The 16,479-nt window shown below is 62.4% G+C and overlaps 1 protein-coding gene across 1 annotated transcript; it reads right to left on the bottom strand.

Moving 5' to 3' along the window:
* Positions 1 to 2: 2 nt before the first annotated feature.
* Positions 3 to 16,126, bottom strand: PMEL (premelanosome protein). Its single transcript, XM_058822000.1, has 12 exons — positions 16,063 to 16,126; positions 11,306 to 11,437; positions 10,958 to 11,104; positions 9,244 to 9,369; positions 8,041 to 8,202; positions 6,029 to 6,427; positions 4,628 to 4,924; positions 4,212 to 4,499; positions 4,036 to 4,123; positions 2,814 to 3,019; positions 1,553 to 1,640; positions 3 to 201 (listed from the first exon to the last, which is right to left on the bottom strand). Exons 1-12 carry the CDS (start codon positions 16,124 to 16,126, stop codon positions 39 to 41), a joined length of 2,160 nt encoding a protein of 719 aa, XP_058677983.1. The 3' UTR covers positions 3 to 38.
* Positions 16,127 to 16,479: the final 353 nt, after the last annotated feature.

Genomic DNA, 16,479 nt, shown 5'->3' with positions numbered 1-16,479 from the left:
GGGGGGTTGTTTGGGGTGGGATTTTGGGGCGGGGGTCCCTAGACCGAGCGGGCCCGGAGCAGGGGGCTGCTCTCGCCGCTCGGGGCCGCGCCCAGGGCGCGCTGCAGCAGCCGCCGAACCGCGGGGACATTCGGGGACAGCCACGGCCGCGAGCGGGACACCGCGGGGGACACCGGGGACAGCGACGGCGACTTGGCCCGTCTGGGGGGGGACACGGGGTCACCGCCTCGTTGGGGGTGTCCCCGATGTCCCCAACCCCACTGGAAGTGTCCCCGATGTCCCCAAGGCCGTAACAACTCCATGAAGCCATAAAAAGTGTCCCCAACCCCACAGAGTGTCCCCAACCTCACGGTGTCACCTCCACCCCATAAAGAGGGTCCCCGATGTCCCCAACCCCATAATAACCCCATAAAAAGTGTCCCCAACCCCACAGTGTCACCTCCACCCCATAAAGACTGTCCCCGATGTCCCCAACCCCATAAAAAGTGTCCCAAATCCCACAGAGAGTGTCCCCAACCCCACAGTGTCACCTCCACCCCATAAAGAGGGTCCCCGATGTCCCCAACCCCATAAAAACTGTCCCCAACCCCATAAAGCGTGTCCCCAACCCCACGGTGTCCCCAACTCCATAAAGAGTGTCCCCGATGTCCCCAACCCCATAAAAAGTGTCCCCAACCCCACAGAGTGTCCCCAACCCTACGGTGTCACCTCCACCCCATAAAGAGTGTCCCCAGTGTCCCCAACCCCATAATAACCCCATAAAAAGTGTCCCCAACCCCACAGAGAATGTCCCCAACCCTATGGTGTCACCTCCACCCCATAAAGACTGTCCCCGATGTCCCCAACCCCATAAAAAGTGTCCCCAACCCCACAGAGTGTCCCCATCCTCATAGGGAGTGTCCTCAATGTCCCCAACCCCACAGAGTGTCCCCAATGTCCCCAACCCCATAACAACCCCATAAAGCCATAAAAAGTGTCCCCAACCACACAGAGTGTCCCCAGCCCCACTGGAAGTGTCCCCGATGTCCCCAACCCCACAGAGAGTGTCCCCAACCCCACGGTGTCACCTCCACCCCATAATGTCCCCAATGTCTCCACTGTCCCCCATGTCCCCAGCTCCCCCATGTCCCCAATGTCCTCTCACCCTGCTCCCCTCCCATGTGTTCCCAATGTCCCCAACCCCCCGATGTCCCCGCTGTCCCCAATGTCCCTGATGTCCCCGATGTCCCCGTTGTCCCCGCTGTCCCCAATGTCCCCAATCCCCCTGATGTCCCCGCTGTCCCCAATGTCCCCGATGTCCCTGCTGTCCCCGATGTCCCCACTGTCCCCAATGTCCCCAAGCCCCCCAATGTCCCCGCTGTCCCCGATGTCCCCGATGTCCCCGATCCCCCCGCTGTCCCCGCTGTCCCCAATGTCCCCAATCCCCCCGATGTCCCCAATGCTCCACTGTTCCCAATCCCCCCAGTGTCCCCCCGATGTCCCCGATGCCCCCGCTGTCCCAAATGTCTGCAGTGTCCCCGATGTCCCCCCACTGTCCCCGCTGTCCCCTCACCTGTAGGTGTACGCGGCCGTGCCCAGGGCGGCCGCCACCAGCACGAGTGCCACGAACAGCGTGGTGTGACCGCGGGCCGGGCTGGCTCCTGGGGACAGGGACAGCCCGGTGCCACCAGGGGACCTTGGGGACGTCCCCGGGACCTGTCCCTGTGTCCCTGTCACCTCCCAGAGCAGGGACAGCCCGGTGCCACCAGGGGACCTTGGGGACGTCCCCGGGACCTGTCCCTGTGTCCCTGTCACCTCCCAGAGCAGGGACAGCCCAGCCCCTCCCAGGAACCCTCAGGGACCCTGTCCCGATGTCCCTGTCACCTCCTCTGGGCCAGAGACACCTCAGCCCCACCCAGGGGACACCCAGGGGACCTCAAGGACCCTGACCCCGTGTCCCTGCCACTTCCCAGGAGCAAGAACCACCCAGTGCCACTCAGGGGACAGCCGGGGACATCTCCCTGTCCCTGTCCCCGTGTCCCTGTCACCTCCTCTGGGCCATGGACAACCCAGCCCCACCCAGGGGACACCCAGGGGACCTTGGGGACATCGGGGACCCCGTGGTGGCGTCGCACCTCCCACGGCCACGCGGGTGGAGGCCACGGCCAGGTGTCACCTCCTCCGAGGACAGGAACCACCCAGCCCCACCCAGGGGACACTGGGGACATCCCAGGACCCAGTGCCACCTCTGACAGGACAGAAACACCCCAGTGCCACCCAGGGGACCTTAGGGACCCTTTTCCCCCTGTCCCTGTCACGTCCCTGGGCCAGGAACTGCCCAATCCCATTCAGGGGACACCCAGGGGACCTTGGGGACATTCCAGGACCCTGTGCCACGTACTGGGACCAGGAACCACCCATCAAGGGACACCCAAGGGATCTTGGGGACCCTGTCCCCGTGTCCCCGCCACTTCCCCGGAGCAAGAACCGCCCAGCCCCACCCAGGGGACATTGGGGACATCCCAGGAGCCCGTCCCCGTGTCCCTGTCACATCCCCGGACCAGGAACCGCCCAATCCCATTCAGGAGACACCCAGGGGACCTTGGGGACATTGGGGACCCCGTGGCGGTGTCGCACCTCCCACGGCCACGCGGGTGGAGGCCACGGCCAGGTGCCACCTCCTCCGAGGACAGGAACTGCCCAGCCCCACCCAGGGGACACTGGGGACGTCCCAGGACCCAGTGCCACCTCCCAGGACCAGGAACTGCCCAGCCCCACCCAGGGGACACCCAGGGGACCTTGGGGACATCGGGGACCCCGTGGTGGTGTCGCACCTCCCACGGCCACGCGGGTGGAGGCCACGGCCAGCCCGTTGCCGTTGGCCAGGGACACGTTGAGGCAGAAGAGGCCGCTGCGGTTGAAGTCCTGGCGCAGCACGAGCTCGCAGCCCGGCGGCGACGGCGACACCGGCGAGCACGACTCGGCCTCGGCCGCGCGGCACTCGGGGTCCGCCACCACCGTGCACACCTCCGACGGCACCCTGAGGGTCGTTTGGGGGGATTTGGGGTCGTTTTCGGGGGATTTGGGGCCGTTTTCGGGGGATTTGGGGCCGTTTTGGGGGGATTTGGGGTCGTCTTTGGGGCAGTTTTGGGGGGTTTCGGGGCAGTTTTTGCGGGGTTTCGGAATAATTTTGGGGATTTGAGGCCATTTTCAGGCCATTTCTGGTGGTTTCAGGTCCGTTTTGGGGGATTTGGGGCCATTATGGGGGGATTTGGGGTCATTTTTGGGACCATTTTTGGGGGGCAGTTTTGGGGGGTTTCGGAATAATTTTGGGGATTTGAGGCCATTTTCAGGCCATTTCTGGTGGTTTCAGGTCCGTTTTGGGGGGATTTGGGGCCATTTTTGGGGATTTGGGGCCATTTTGGGGGGATTTGGGGTCATCTTTGGGACCGTTTTGGGGAGTTCAGGGGCAGTTTTGGGGGGTTTCGGGGCAGTTTTTGCGGGGTTTCGGAATAATTTTGGGGATTTGAGGCCATTTTCAGGCCATTTCTGGTGATTTCAGGTCCTTTTTGGGGGATTTGGGGGCAATTTTGGGGATTTGGGGTCATTTTGGGGGATTTGGGGCCATTATGGGGGGATTTGGGGTCATCTTTGGGACCATTTTGGGGAGTTCAGGGGCAGTTTTGGGGGGTTTCGGGGCAGTTTTTGCGGGGTTTCAGAATAATTTTGGGGATTTGAGGCCATTTTCAACCCATTTCTGGTGGTTTCAGGTCCGTTTTGGGGGGATTTGGGGGCATTTTTGGGGATTTGGGGCCATTTTGGGGGGATTTGGGGTCATTTTTGGGACCGTTTTGGGGGGATTTGGGGTCATTTTTGGGACCGTTTTTGCAGGTTTGGGGGCAGTTTTTGGGGGGGATTAGGGGTCATTTTTGGGACCGTTTTGGGGGGATTTGGGGTCATTTTTGCGGGGATTTGGGACCATTTTGAGGCTTTGGGGGGGTTTTGGGGAGCATTTTGGGCGCCGTCCCCTCCGCTGTCCCCTCTGTCCCCACTCACCCTCCCTCGCACGTCACCGTCAGCTCCACGCTGCTGCCACCGCCGCCCTCGGGCACCACCTGCACGATGGCCACGCTCTCGATGCCCTCTGGGGGGGACAGGGGGGCTCAGCGGGGTGGGGACCCCCGGTTGGAGCCCCCAAGACCCCCAGGGACCCCCGGGGACCCCAGACTCACGGACAATGTCCAGCTGGGTGGCGAAGGTGCCGTAGCGGTACAGGACACAGGGCACGTCCCCAACCGGCGCCTGGCGCTTCACCAGTGCCAGGGGCTGGGCCGTGGTGCCAGGCGTGGCGCCAGATGTGGCGCCAGATGTGGCTCCAGATGTGGCAGCCGCCAGGGACACAGCGGCCGCTCCCACGGTGGCATCTGCGGTGACAGCGAGCGTGGCCGCGGCGGTGGCATCGAGGGCTGATCCAGCTGTGGCCGATCCAGCTGTGGCAGCAGCCGTGACATCACCCGCGCCTGCAGGGACACACGGGAAACGCTGGGGACAGCGGAACCCTTGGGGACAATTCCCGACGCGTCCCCACCCCCGGCCCTTGGGGACAATCCCTGACGTGTCCCCACCCCCGGGCAGGGCCAGCACCCACCTGCAGCCGCTGTCGCTTCCACCGAGGGGACAGAGGGGACAGAGGTGGCCCCGGGCGCGGTGGCGACAGCGGGGGACGCGGAGGAGGCGACAGGAGCGGCGCTGGCGGTGACAGCGGGGACCGAGAGCTCGGTGGCGGCGGGGTCGGTGGCGGAGGGCACGGAGGGCTCGGTGACAACGGGGACAGCGGGCTCGGTGACAGCGGGCTCGGTGACAACAGGGACAGCGGGCTCGGTGACAGCCGGGTCCGACGGTTCCGCTGCCGAGCCCCCCGTGGGCTCCGCCGGCTCCCCGGAGGCTGCGGGGGAAAAGGGGCTGGGGTCACCCGGGGACCCCCAAATCCGGGTTGGGGTCACCCGGGGACCCCCAAAATCTGGGCTGGGGTCACCCGGGGACCCCCCCAGAGTCCAGGCTGGGGTCACCTCTGGTTTGGGACCCCCCTGGGACCGCTCGATTCCGGGCTGGGGTCACCTCTTGGTTTGGGACCCCCTGGGACCCCCCAGTTGCAGTGTCCGGGGTGCTCCGTGTCCCCTTAGGTGACACTGGGGGGACACACGGTGGGTTGGGGCGGTCTGGGGGCTCTGTGGGGCAGGGGGACACAAATTATGGGGTGGGGGGACATTGGAGGGTGAAGGGACATTGGGGACACTCAGTCTGGTGTGGGGGGACGTAAATTATGGGGTGAGGGGACACTGGTGACACACATTATGAATTGTGGTGGCTCTGGGGGGTGAGGGGACACTGGGGACACGCCTTCTGTCATGGGGTGGCTCTGAGGGGCTGGGGGGACATTGGGGACACACAGTCTGGTGCGGGGGGACATTGGAGGGTGAAGGGACATTGGGGACACTCACTCTGGTGTGGGGGGACATTGGAGGGTGAAGGGACATTGGGGATACACATTACGGGCTGGAGGGACGCTGGGGACACAAATGATGGGATGGAGCGGCTCTGAAGGGTGAGTGGACATTAGGGCCACAAATTACGGGGTGAGGGGACACTGGGGACACGTGTTCTGTCATGGGGTGGCTCTGAGGGGCTGGGGGGACATTGGGGACACTCAGTCTGGTGTGGGGGGACATTGGAGGGTGAAGGGACATTGGGGATACACATTACGGGCTGGAGGGACATTAGGGCCACAAATTACGGGGTGAGGGGACACCGGTGACACACGTTCTGGCACGGGGTGGCTCTGAGGGGCTGGGAACACTCAGTACGGGGTGGGGGGACATTGGGGACACTCAGTCTGGGGCGGGGGGACAAGGGTGTCACACCGTTGTGACTGGGATGGCTCTGGGGGGTTTGGCGACACCAGCGCCACAAACCACGCGCTGCGACAACCCCGACCTGTCCCCCCAGCCCGCGGCGACAGCGACCCCACCCCGCCCGCCATTCCCCTCACCCGTGCTCTGTCCCCCCGCGGCGGGGGTGGCCGTGGTGGCCGCGGGCTCGGTGCCACCCTCGGTGGTGGCCGCGGGCTCGGTGCCACCCTCGGTGGTGGCCGCGGGGGCCGTGCTGGGCCCGCAGGGGCTGAGCGGGATGGCGGCCTGCAGCACCAGGCGCGCCGAGAAGGTGCCGATGTCGCGATAGGTGTGCGTGACGGTGGCGCTGCGGGTGATGAGGGTCCCGCTCTGGTCGCCGAAGTCCCACGAGAAGGACACGTCCGCGTCCCGCAGGTACCGGCTCGGGTCGTGCAGCCGCACCGCGAACGCCACCGCGCGGTTCCGCACGAAGGCACCGGCACCGGGCACCGGCACCGCGCCCGGGAGCTGCGACACCGCCACCGAGAGCGGGACCTGGTCTGGGGACAGCGAGGGGACGGCGTGAGGGGGGCGACAGCGTGGGGACAGCGTGGGGACACGGTGAGGGTGGGGGACAGCGTGGGGACACGGTGAGGGTATGGGGACAGTTGGGGACAGCCAAGGGACATTGTGAGGGTGGGGGGACAGTGCGGGGACAGCGTGAGGGTGAGAGGACAGCTGGGGACAGCAAGGGGACACGGTGAGGGTATGGGGACAGAGCGGGGACAGCGTGAGGGTGGGGACAGCGAGGGGGCAAGGTGAGGGTATGGCGACAGTTGGGGACAGCCCAGGGACATAGTGAGGGTGGGGGGACAGCGTGGGGACAGCGAGGGGACAGCGTGGGGACACGGTGAGGGTGAGAGGACGGCTGGGGACAGCAAGGGGACACGGTGAGGGTATGGCGACAGTTGGGGACAGCCCAGGGACATAGTGAGGGTGGGGGGACAGTGCGGGGACAGCGAGGGGACACGGTGAGGGTGGGGGACAGTTGGGGACATGGTGAAGGTGTGGGGACAGCAAGGGGACAGTGTGGGGACACAGTGAGGGTGAGAGGACAGTTGTGGACATGGTGAGGGTATGGGGACAGTTGGGGACAGCGAGGGGACAGCAAGGGGACACGGTGAGGGTATGGGGACAGTTGGGGACAGTGGAGGGACAGAGCGGGGACAGCGTGAGGGTGGGGACAGCGAGGGGACAATGTGGGGACATAGTGAGGGTAGGGGGACAGTTGGGGACAATGTGGGGACACAGTGAGGGTGTGGGGACAGCGTGGGGACGGGCAGGGGAGTGACTGGGAGATGGAGTGGTGGCGTGTGGTGTCACCTATAGCCAGTGTCACCTGACTGTCACCTACAGCCAGTGTCACCTGCACCCGGTGTCACCTCCAGCCTCAGCACCCGGTGTCACCCACATCTAGTGCCACCTATAGCTCAAGCACCCAGTGTCACCTGCACCCGGTGTCACCTCCAGCCTCAGCACCCAGTGTCACCTACTGCCCCCAAAATCCAGTGTCACAGACCCAAAACCCAGTGTCACCTGCGCCCAGTGTCACCTGCACTGTCACCTACACCCAGTGTCACCTCCAGCCTCAGCACCCAGTGTCATTCGCACTGTCACCTACAGCCAGTGTCACCTGTGCCCAGTGTCACCTGTGCCCAGTGTCACCTACAGCCCCAAAGCCCAGTGTCACAGTCCTGAAACCCAGTGCCACCCGCACCCAGTGTCACCCGCACCCAGTGTCACCCACACCCAGTGCCACCCACACCCAATGTCACCCACACCAAATGTTACCCACACCAAATGTCACCTGCACCCAGTGTCACCCGCACCCAGTGTCACCTGCACCCAGTGCCACCCACACCCAATGTCACCCGCACCCAGTGCCACCCACAGTCAATGTCACCCGCACCCAGTGCCACCCACACTCAATGTCACCCACACCCAGTGTCACCCGCACCCAGTGTCACCCGCACCCCCTCACCCACCACTCCCACCCCAAATCCCCCCCATTTCCCATTCCAAATCCCCCCACCCTGTGCCCCCTATGTCACCCATCCCGTGCCCCCCCGGTGTCCCGTTGTCACCCCCCCGGTGTCCCCCCGCTGTCACCCACCGGTGACACTGAACTGGCTGCTGCCGTGGCCGATGGGGACGAATTTCTGCCGTCCCCGGGCGTGGTACACGGTGACCTCCATGGTGTAGGAGCCGAGTGCCACCCCCTGGGTGTCCACGGTGAGCTGTGACACCGGCCCGTCCAGCACCTGCCAGTACCGCCCTGGGGACAACGGGGACAGTGGGGACAGTGGGGACAGTGCCACCACCGTGGGGACAGTGCCACCACCATGGGGACAGTGCCACCATAGCGGGGACACCGGCCCGTCCAGCACCTGCCAGTACCGCCCTGGGGACAGTGGGGACAATGGGGACAGTGCCATCACCGTGGGCTCGGTGCCACCATAGCAGGGACACCGGCCCATCCAGCACCTGCCAGTACTGCCCTGGGGACAACAGGGACAGTGGGGACAATGGGGACAGTGCCACCACCATGGGGACAGTGCCACCATAGCGGGGACACCTGCCTGTCCAGCACCTGCCAGTACCGCCCTGGGGACAACAGGGACAATGGGGACAGTGGGGACAGTGCCACCATAGCAGGGACACCGGCCCGTCCAGCACCTGCCAGTACCGCCCTGGGGACAACGGGGACAGTGGGGACGATGGGGACAGTGCCACCACCATGGGGACAGTGCCACCGTAGCAGGGACACCGGCCCATCCAGCACCTGCCAGTACTGCCCTGGGGACAGTGGGGACAGTGGGGACAGTGCCACCATAGCGGGGACACCGGCCCGTCCAGCACCTGCCAGTACTGCCCTGGGGACAGTGGGGACAGTGCCACCATCAGGACAGTGCCACCTCCACGGTGAGCTGTGACACCGGCCCGTCCAGCACCTGCCAGTACCGCCCTGGGGACAGTGGGGACAGAGCCACCACCGTGGGGACAGTGCCACCATCAGGACAGTGCCATCGCAGCAGGAACAGTGCCACCACAATGGGGACAGCGCCAGCACGGCAAAGTTGGTGTCACGACATGAGGTTGGTGCCACCACAGCGGCGCCAGTGCCACCATGGCAGGCTCAGTGCCACCACCACACGAAGTCAGTGTCACCACAGCATTGTCAGTGCCCCCAGGGTGGGCTCGGTGCCACCTCAGCAGGCTCGGTGCCACCCTGGGGACAGCGGTGCCACCAGAGGGATTCGGTGCCACCCCGGGGACAGCGGTGGCACCTTGGTGACAGCGGTGCCACCTCACTCACCCCAGGTCCACCAGACGTAGACGAACTTCCCACGCCGGCCCCGGGGCAGGGGGGTCCCGTCCGGGAAGGTCCCGGTGGCGTCCGGCTGCTCCGGGAACACCGGGTCCCCCCGTGTCACCTGCGTGCCTGCGGGGACACCGGGGACATTGGGGACATTGTGGGGACACGTGGCATAAAGGGGACGCTGGGGTTTTGGGGAGTTTGGGGTGGTTTCGGGTGATTTAAGGGTAGTTTTGGGGTTCTTTCAGGGTGGTTTCGGAGGTTTAAGGGATTTTGGGGCGGTTTCAGGGTGGTTTGGGGTTGGTTTGAGGTGGTTTTAGGATGGTTTTGGGTTGTTTCAGGGTGGTTTGGGAGGTTTAAGGGGTTTCAGGGTGTTTCTGGGGCAGTTTCAGGGTTGTTTTGGGGGTTGTTTCAGGGTGGTTTTTGGGGTTGTTTCAGGGTTGTTTTTGGGGCAGTTTCAGGGTGGTTTGGGAGGTTTAAGGGGTTTCAGGGTGTTTTTGGGGTTGTTTTGGGGTTGTTTCAGGGTGGTTTGGGGTTGGTTTGAGGTGGTTTCAGGATGGTTTTGGGATAATTTCAGGGTGGGTTTTGGGTTAGTTATGGGCAGTTTCAGGGTGGTTTCAGGGTGGTTTTGGGGGTTGTTTCAGGGTGGTTTCAGGGTTGTTTCAGGGTTGTTTTTGGGGCAGTTTCAGGGTGGTTTTAGGGTTGTTTTTGGGGTAGTTTCAGGGTGGTTTCAGGGTGGTTTTGGAGCGGTTTTGGAGGTTTAAGGGATTTTGGGGCGGTTTCAGGGTGGTTTGGGGTTGGTTTGAGGTGGTTTCAGGATGGTTTTGGGCAGTTCCAGGGTGGTTTGGGGATAATTTCAGGGTGGGTTTTGGGGTTAGTTTTGGGTTGTTTCAGGGTGGTTTCAGGGTGGTTTTTGGGGTTGTTTCAGAGTGGTTTTTGGGGTAGCTTCAGGGTGGTTTCAGGGTGGTTTTGGGGTGGTTTTGGAGGTTTAAGGGATTTTGGGGTGGTTTCAGGGTGGTTTGGGGATAATTTCAGGGTGGTTTTGGGGTTAGTTTTGGGTTGTTTCAGGGTGGTTTGGGAGGTTTAAGGGGTTTCAGGGTGTTTTTGGGGTTGTTTCAGGGTGGTTTGGGGTTGGTTTGAGGTGGTTTCAGGATGGTTTTGGGATAATTTCAGGGTGGGTTTTGGGTTAGTTATGGGCAGTTTCAGGGTGGTTTCAGGGTTGTTTTGGGGGTTGTTTCAGGGTGGTTTTTGGGGCAGTTTCAGGGTGGTTTTTGGGGCAGTTTCAGGGTAGTTTTTGGGGCAGTTTCAGGGTTGCTTTTGGGTCAGTTTTGGGGTGGTTTTTGGGGCAGTTTCATGGTGGTTTTTGGGTTAGTTATGGGCAGTTTTGGGGTGGTTTTTGGGGCAGTTTCAGGGTGGTTTTGGGGATTGTTTCAGGGTTGTTTCAGGGTTGTTTTTGGGGCAGTTTCAGGGTGGTTTTTGGGGTTGTTTCAGGGTGGGTTTTGGGTTAGTTATGGGCAGTTTCGGGGTTGTTTTTGGGGCAGTTTCAGGGTGGTTTTTGGGATTGTTTCAGGGTTGTTTCAGGGTGGTTTTGGGGCAGTTTCAGGGTGGTTTTTGGGGAAGTTTCAGGGTGGTTTCAGGGTTGTTTCAGGGTGGTTTTGGGGCAGTTTCGGGGTGGGTTTTGGGGCAGTTTCAGGGTGTTTCGGGGCTCCCAGACCGTTGACGGTGCAGTTCTGCCCCCAGACCACGCGGCCGTCGGGCAGTGCCCGCTGGGTGCCCGGCAGGCGCAGCGCGATGGAGAACGTGGCCTGGGCGCCCGCCAGCGTCGGCGCGTCGTTGCTGATGTCGAAGGTGACATCGCCACCTGTGCGGGGACAATGGGAGGGGGGGTCAGCGACACAGCCATCCCGGGTAGGTGACATCGCCACCTGTGCGGGGACACCATCAGGGTGGGGGGGGGGGGGGTCAGCGACACGGCCAGCCCATGTGGGTGACGCGGCTGTCCCAGGTAGGTGACACGGTCGCCCCGGGCAGGTGACCCGGCTGTCCCGGGGGTGGCACTCACCTGTCCAGCAGTCGCGGCTGTCGCGCTGCCAGGGCGGGTACAGCGCCGAGTCCCAGGCTCCGAACGGCCCCGGCCGCCCCTGCCCGCCCCAGGCCGGGCCCCGCCCGCGGCTGCGGCCGCGCCCGGCGGCTCCTGCGGGGACAGCGACACCCGCTCAGGGACAGCGCCACACGGGGCACACGCGGCACCGTCGTCGGGGGGCTCTCGGGTGCCACGTGTCCCCTGTTTTGGGGGGTTGTCGTGTCCCCCGCGTCTCCATTCTCAGGGGGATCAGAGGTCCCGCATGTGCCCCCCGTGTCCCCCATTTTCGGGGGGCTGTCGGGTCCCACATGTCCCTCCGTGTCCCCATTTTCAGGGCTTTGTCGTATCCCCCCAATGTCCCCCATTTTTGTGGGTTGTCACGTCCCCCACGTCCCCAACACGTCCCTTACACTGAGGGGGATGAAGGGTCCCACATGCGCCCCCATGTCCCCCATTTTTGGGGGGCTATCATGTCCCCAACATGTCCCTTATGCTCAGGGGGATGAAGGGTTCCATGTGTCCCCATTTTCGGGGTTTGTCATGTCCCCCCATGTCCCCCATTTTTGTGGGTTGTCATGTCTCCCATGTCCCCAACATGTCCCTTACGCTCAGGGGGATGAAGGGTCCCACGTGTCCCATGTGTCCCCATTTTCGGGGTTTGTCGTGTCCCTCCGTGTCCCCATTTTCGGTGGCTGTCATGTCCCCTGTGTTCCCTTTTTCCGGGGTTTGTCGTGTCCCCCCCTGTCCCCCATTTTTGGGGGACTGCTGGGTCCCACACGCCCCCCACTCCCAGGACATTTCCAGGTCCTCACGTGTCCCCAACTCTCAGGAGTCAATGAGGTGCCCATGTCCCCAGTGTCCTCAATGTTCCCCACTCCCAGGACATTGCCACATCCCCAATGTCCCCCATGTCCCCCACACTCAGGACGCTCCCAGGTCCCCCTTGTCCCCAACTCTCAGCGGTCAGTGAGGTCCCCAATGTCCCCAATGTCCCCCACTTTCAGGACACTGTCACATGCCCCATGTCCCCAATTTCCCCACTCCCACATCCCTGTGTCCCCAACTCTCAGGTGTCATTGAGGTCCCCAATGTCCCCCATGGCCCCACTCTCAGGTCCCCCATGTCCCCAACTCTCAGCGGTCAGTGAGGTCCCCAATGTCCCCAATGTCCCCCACTCCCAGGACACTGCCAGGCCCCTCATGTCCCCCATGTCCCCAACTCGCAGGGGTCTGACAAGTCCCCAGTGTCCCCCACTTTCAGGACACTGTCACATGCCCCATGTCCCCAATTTCCCCACTCCCACATCCCTGTGTCCCCAACTCTCAGGTGTCATTGAGGTCCCCAATGTCCCCCATGTCTCCCACTCCCAGGACACTGCCAGGCCCCTCATGTCCCCCATGTCCCCAACTTGCAGGGGTCTGACAAGTCCCCAATGTCCCCCACTTTCAGGACACTCCCAGGTCCTCCATGTCCCCAAGTCCCAGGGGTCACTGAGGTCCCCAATGTCCCCCATGTCCCCAACTCTCAGGACACTGCCAGGTCTCCTGTGTCCCCAATTCTTGGGAGTTTGACAAGTCCCCAATGTCCCCCATGTCCCCAACTCTCAGGACACTGCCAGGTCCCCTGTGTCCCCAGTTCTTGGGAGTTTGACAAGTCCCCAGTGTCCCCCATGTCCCCAGCTCTCAGGACACTGCCAGGTCCCCAATGTCCCCCATGTCCCCCACTCTCAGGACACTCCCAGGTTCCCCATGTCCCCAAGTCCCAGGGGTCACTGAGGTCCCCAATGTCCCCCATGTCCCCAACTCTCAGGACACTGCCAGGTCCCCAGTTCTTGGGAGTTTGACGAGTCCCCAATGTCCCCAACTCTCAGGACACTGCCAGGTCCCCTGTGTCCCCAGTTCTTGGGAGTTTGACGAGTCCCCAGTGTCCCCCATGTCCCCAACTCTCAGGACCTCAATGTCCCCAGTGTCCCCCCCATAAGCCCCAAGCGTCTCCCCTTTGCCGGGGTCCGCCCCCCCCTCCCCTGGGGTGTCCCCCCGACCCTGGGGGGACCCTGGGGAGACCCGGGGGGGACTCGGGGCCCTCGTGACGGAGCTCGGGCCAAGCCACGCGCGGCCAAAGCCGTCACATGGCCCCAAAGCCGCTGCATGTGACGCTCAGCTGAGCCGGGGGGGGACGGGACGGGATGGAACGGGGACACCCCGGGGTCGGGGGGCTGCAGGGTCCCCCTGTCCCCCCCCCAAGTCTCGGGGGGCTGCAGAGTCCCCCCAGGGTCGGGGGGCTGCCAGATCGCCCCAATGCTGGGGGGCTGCAGAGTCCCCTCAGCGTCAGGGGGGATGCACGGTCCCCCCGTGACCCTCAAGCATCGGGGGGCTGCAGGGTCCCCCTAAGGTCGGGGGGCTGCCAGGTCACCCCAATGTTCGGGGGGCTGCAAAGTCCCCTGTGAGCCCCCAGTGTCAGACCCCAAAACCACCCCGAGACCCCAAATCCACCCCCAGAGACCCCAAATCCACCCCCAGGGACCCCAAATCCACCCCTAGAGACCCCAAATCCATCCCTAGAGACCCCCAAATCCACCCCCAGAGACCCCAAAACCACCCCTGGAGACCCCAAAACCACCCCTAGAGACCCCAAAACCACCTCTAGAGACCCCAAAACCAGCCCTAGAGACCCCAAAACCACCTCTACAGACCCCAAAACCACCCCCAGAGACCCCACAACCACCCCTAGAGACCCCGAAACCACTCCTGGGAACCCCAAAACCACTCCCGGGAACCCCAAAACCACCCTCAAATGGGAATATCGGGGTTCAACCCAGCTTCGTGAAGGATCTCCCTTTAAGTGAGGACTCTGCACCCCAAAACTCCAAAGAATAAAGTTCCTGGCACTCGCCACCCAAAAAAAAAAAACATTTACACCACCAACACCAACCCACAACCACCCCCAGAGACCCCAAAACCACCCCCAAGGACCCCAAAACCACCCCTAGAGACCCCAAAACCACCTCTAGAGACCCCAAAACCACCCCTAGAGACCCCAAAACCACCTCTAGAGACCCCAAAATCACCCCTAGAGACCCCAAAACCACCCCTGGAGGCCCCAAAACCAGCCCTAGAGACCCCAAAACCACCCCCAGAGACCCCAAAACCACCCCCAGAGACCCCAAAACCACCCCAAAGAGGAATTATTGGGGTACAAGCCAACCCCATGAAGGATTTGGCTTTGACGGGGGGGCTCTGCACCCCAAAACCCCAAAGCTCCTGGCACTCCCTACACCCCAAAAAAAACCCCACTTATTCCACCAACCCCAACCCTCCCTAGAGACCCCAAAACCACCCCAAAGAGGAATTATTGGGGTACAAGCCAACTCCATGAAGGATTTGCCTTTAAGGGGGGGCTCTGAACCCCAAAACCCCAAAGAATGAAGCTCCTGGCACTCCCCACCCAAAAAAAAAACCATTTATGCCGCCAACATGAACACAAAACCACCCCCAGGGACCCCCAAACCACCCCCAGGGACCCCCAAACCACCCCAAAGGGGAATATTGGGGTACAACCCAACTCAGTGAAGGATTTCCCTTTCAGGGTGGGCTCTGCACCCCAAAACCCCACAGGATGAAGCCCCCCACCCCCCAAAAAAACCCCAATTTATGCCTGTAACCCTAAACCCAAAGTGGAATTATCGGGGTACACCCCAGCTCCATAAAGGATTACTCTTTAAGGGAGGGGATCTGCACCCCAAAACCCCAAAAGATGGAACTCTTGACACCCTCTGCACCCCAAAAAAACCCCAATTTATGCCTCTAACCTGAGCCCACAACCAGCCCCAAGGACCCCAAAACCACCCCCAGAGACCCCACAACCACCCCAAAGGGGGAATATTGGGGTGCAACTCAACTCAGTGAAGGATTTCCCTTTCAGGGTGGGCTCTGCACCCCAAAACCCCACAGGATGAAGCCCCCCACCCCCCAAAAAACCCCAATTTATGCCACCAACCTTAACTCAAAACCACACCCAGAGGGGAAATATTGGGGTGCAACTCAACTCCATGAAGGATTTCCCTTTCAGGGTGGGCTCTGCACCCCAAAACCCCAAAAGATAGAACTCTCGACACCCCCTGCACTCCAAAAACCCCCAATTTATGCCTCTAACCCGAACCCAAAACCACCCCAAAGGGGGAAAATCGGGGTGCAACCCAACTCAGTGAAGGATTTCCCTTTCAGGGTGGGCTCTGCACCCCAAAACCCCACAGGATGAAGCCCCGCACACCCCAAAACCCCAAAGGATGGAACTCTCGACACCCCCTGCACCCCAAAAAAACCCCAATTTATACCTCTAACCCGAACCCACAACCACCCCAGAGGGGAAATATTGGGGTGCAACCCAACTCCATGAAGGATTTCCCTTTCAGGGTGGGCTCTGCACCCCAAAACCCCACAGGATGAAGCCCCGCACACCCCAAAACCCCAAAGGATGGAACTCTCGACACCCCCTGCACCCCAAAAACCCCCAATTTATGCCTCTAACCCGAACCCAAAACCACCCAAAAGGGGGGAAATCGGGGTGCAACCCAACTCAGTGAAGGATTTCCTTTTCAGGGTGGGCTCTGCACCCCAAAAGCCCACAGCCCACACCCCAAAACCCCACAGGATGAAGCTCCTGACGCCCCGCGCACCCCAAAACCCCAAAGGATGGAACTCTGGACGCCCCCCGCACCCCAAAACCCCCCGACTTACTGCTCTGAGCCTGAGCCAGGATGAGCAGCGCCCCCAGCACCGCGATGGCCCCGAGTCCCCTCATGGTCCCCGCTCGTGTCGCGCTCCTCGCTCGGCTCGGCCGGGGCAGAGGCGCCGCCAGCGGCGACAGCGACACAAAAAGGGGGCGCTCATTTGCATAACCCCGCCCACCGCACCGAAAGGGGGCGCTCATTTGAATAACCCCGCCCGCAACGCCTAAAGGGAGGCGCTCATTTGCGTAACCCCGCCCACCGCGCCTAAAAGGAGTCCCGCTCATTTGCATAACTCCGCCCTCTCGTTAAATTTAAACAAAAAAAAAAGGGGGGGGGCGCGGGGGACGCCCCAACCCACGTGGGGCCACGTGCGCGGGAGGGGGTGGGGGGACATGGGGACACCCCCCCCCACAGTTTTGGGGGT

Source organism: Ammospiza caudacuta, chromosome 31 (genome assembly GCF_027887145.1).
Source record: "Ammospiza caudacuta isolate bAmmCau1 chromosome 31, bAmmCau1.pri, whole genome shotgun sequence".
Taxonomy (NCBI): domain Eukaryota; kingdom Metazoa; phylum Chordata; class Aves; order Passeriformes; family Passerellidae; genus Ammospiza; species Ammospiza caudacuta.
This window is presented reverse-complemented; position numbering and strand designations above follow the sequence as displayed.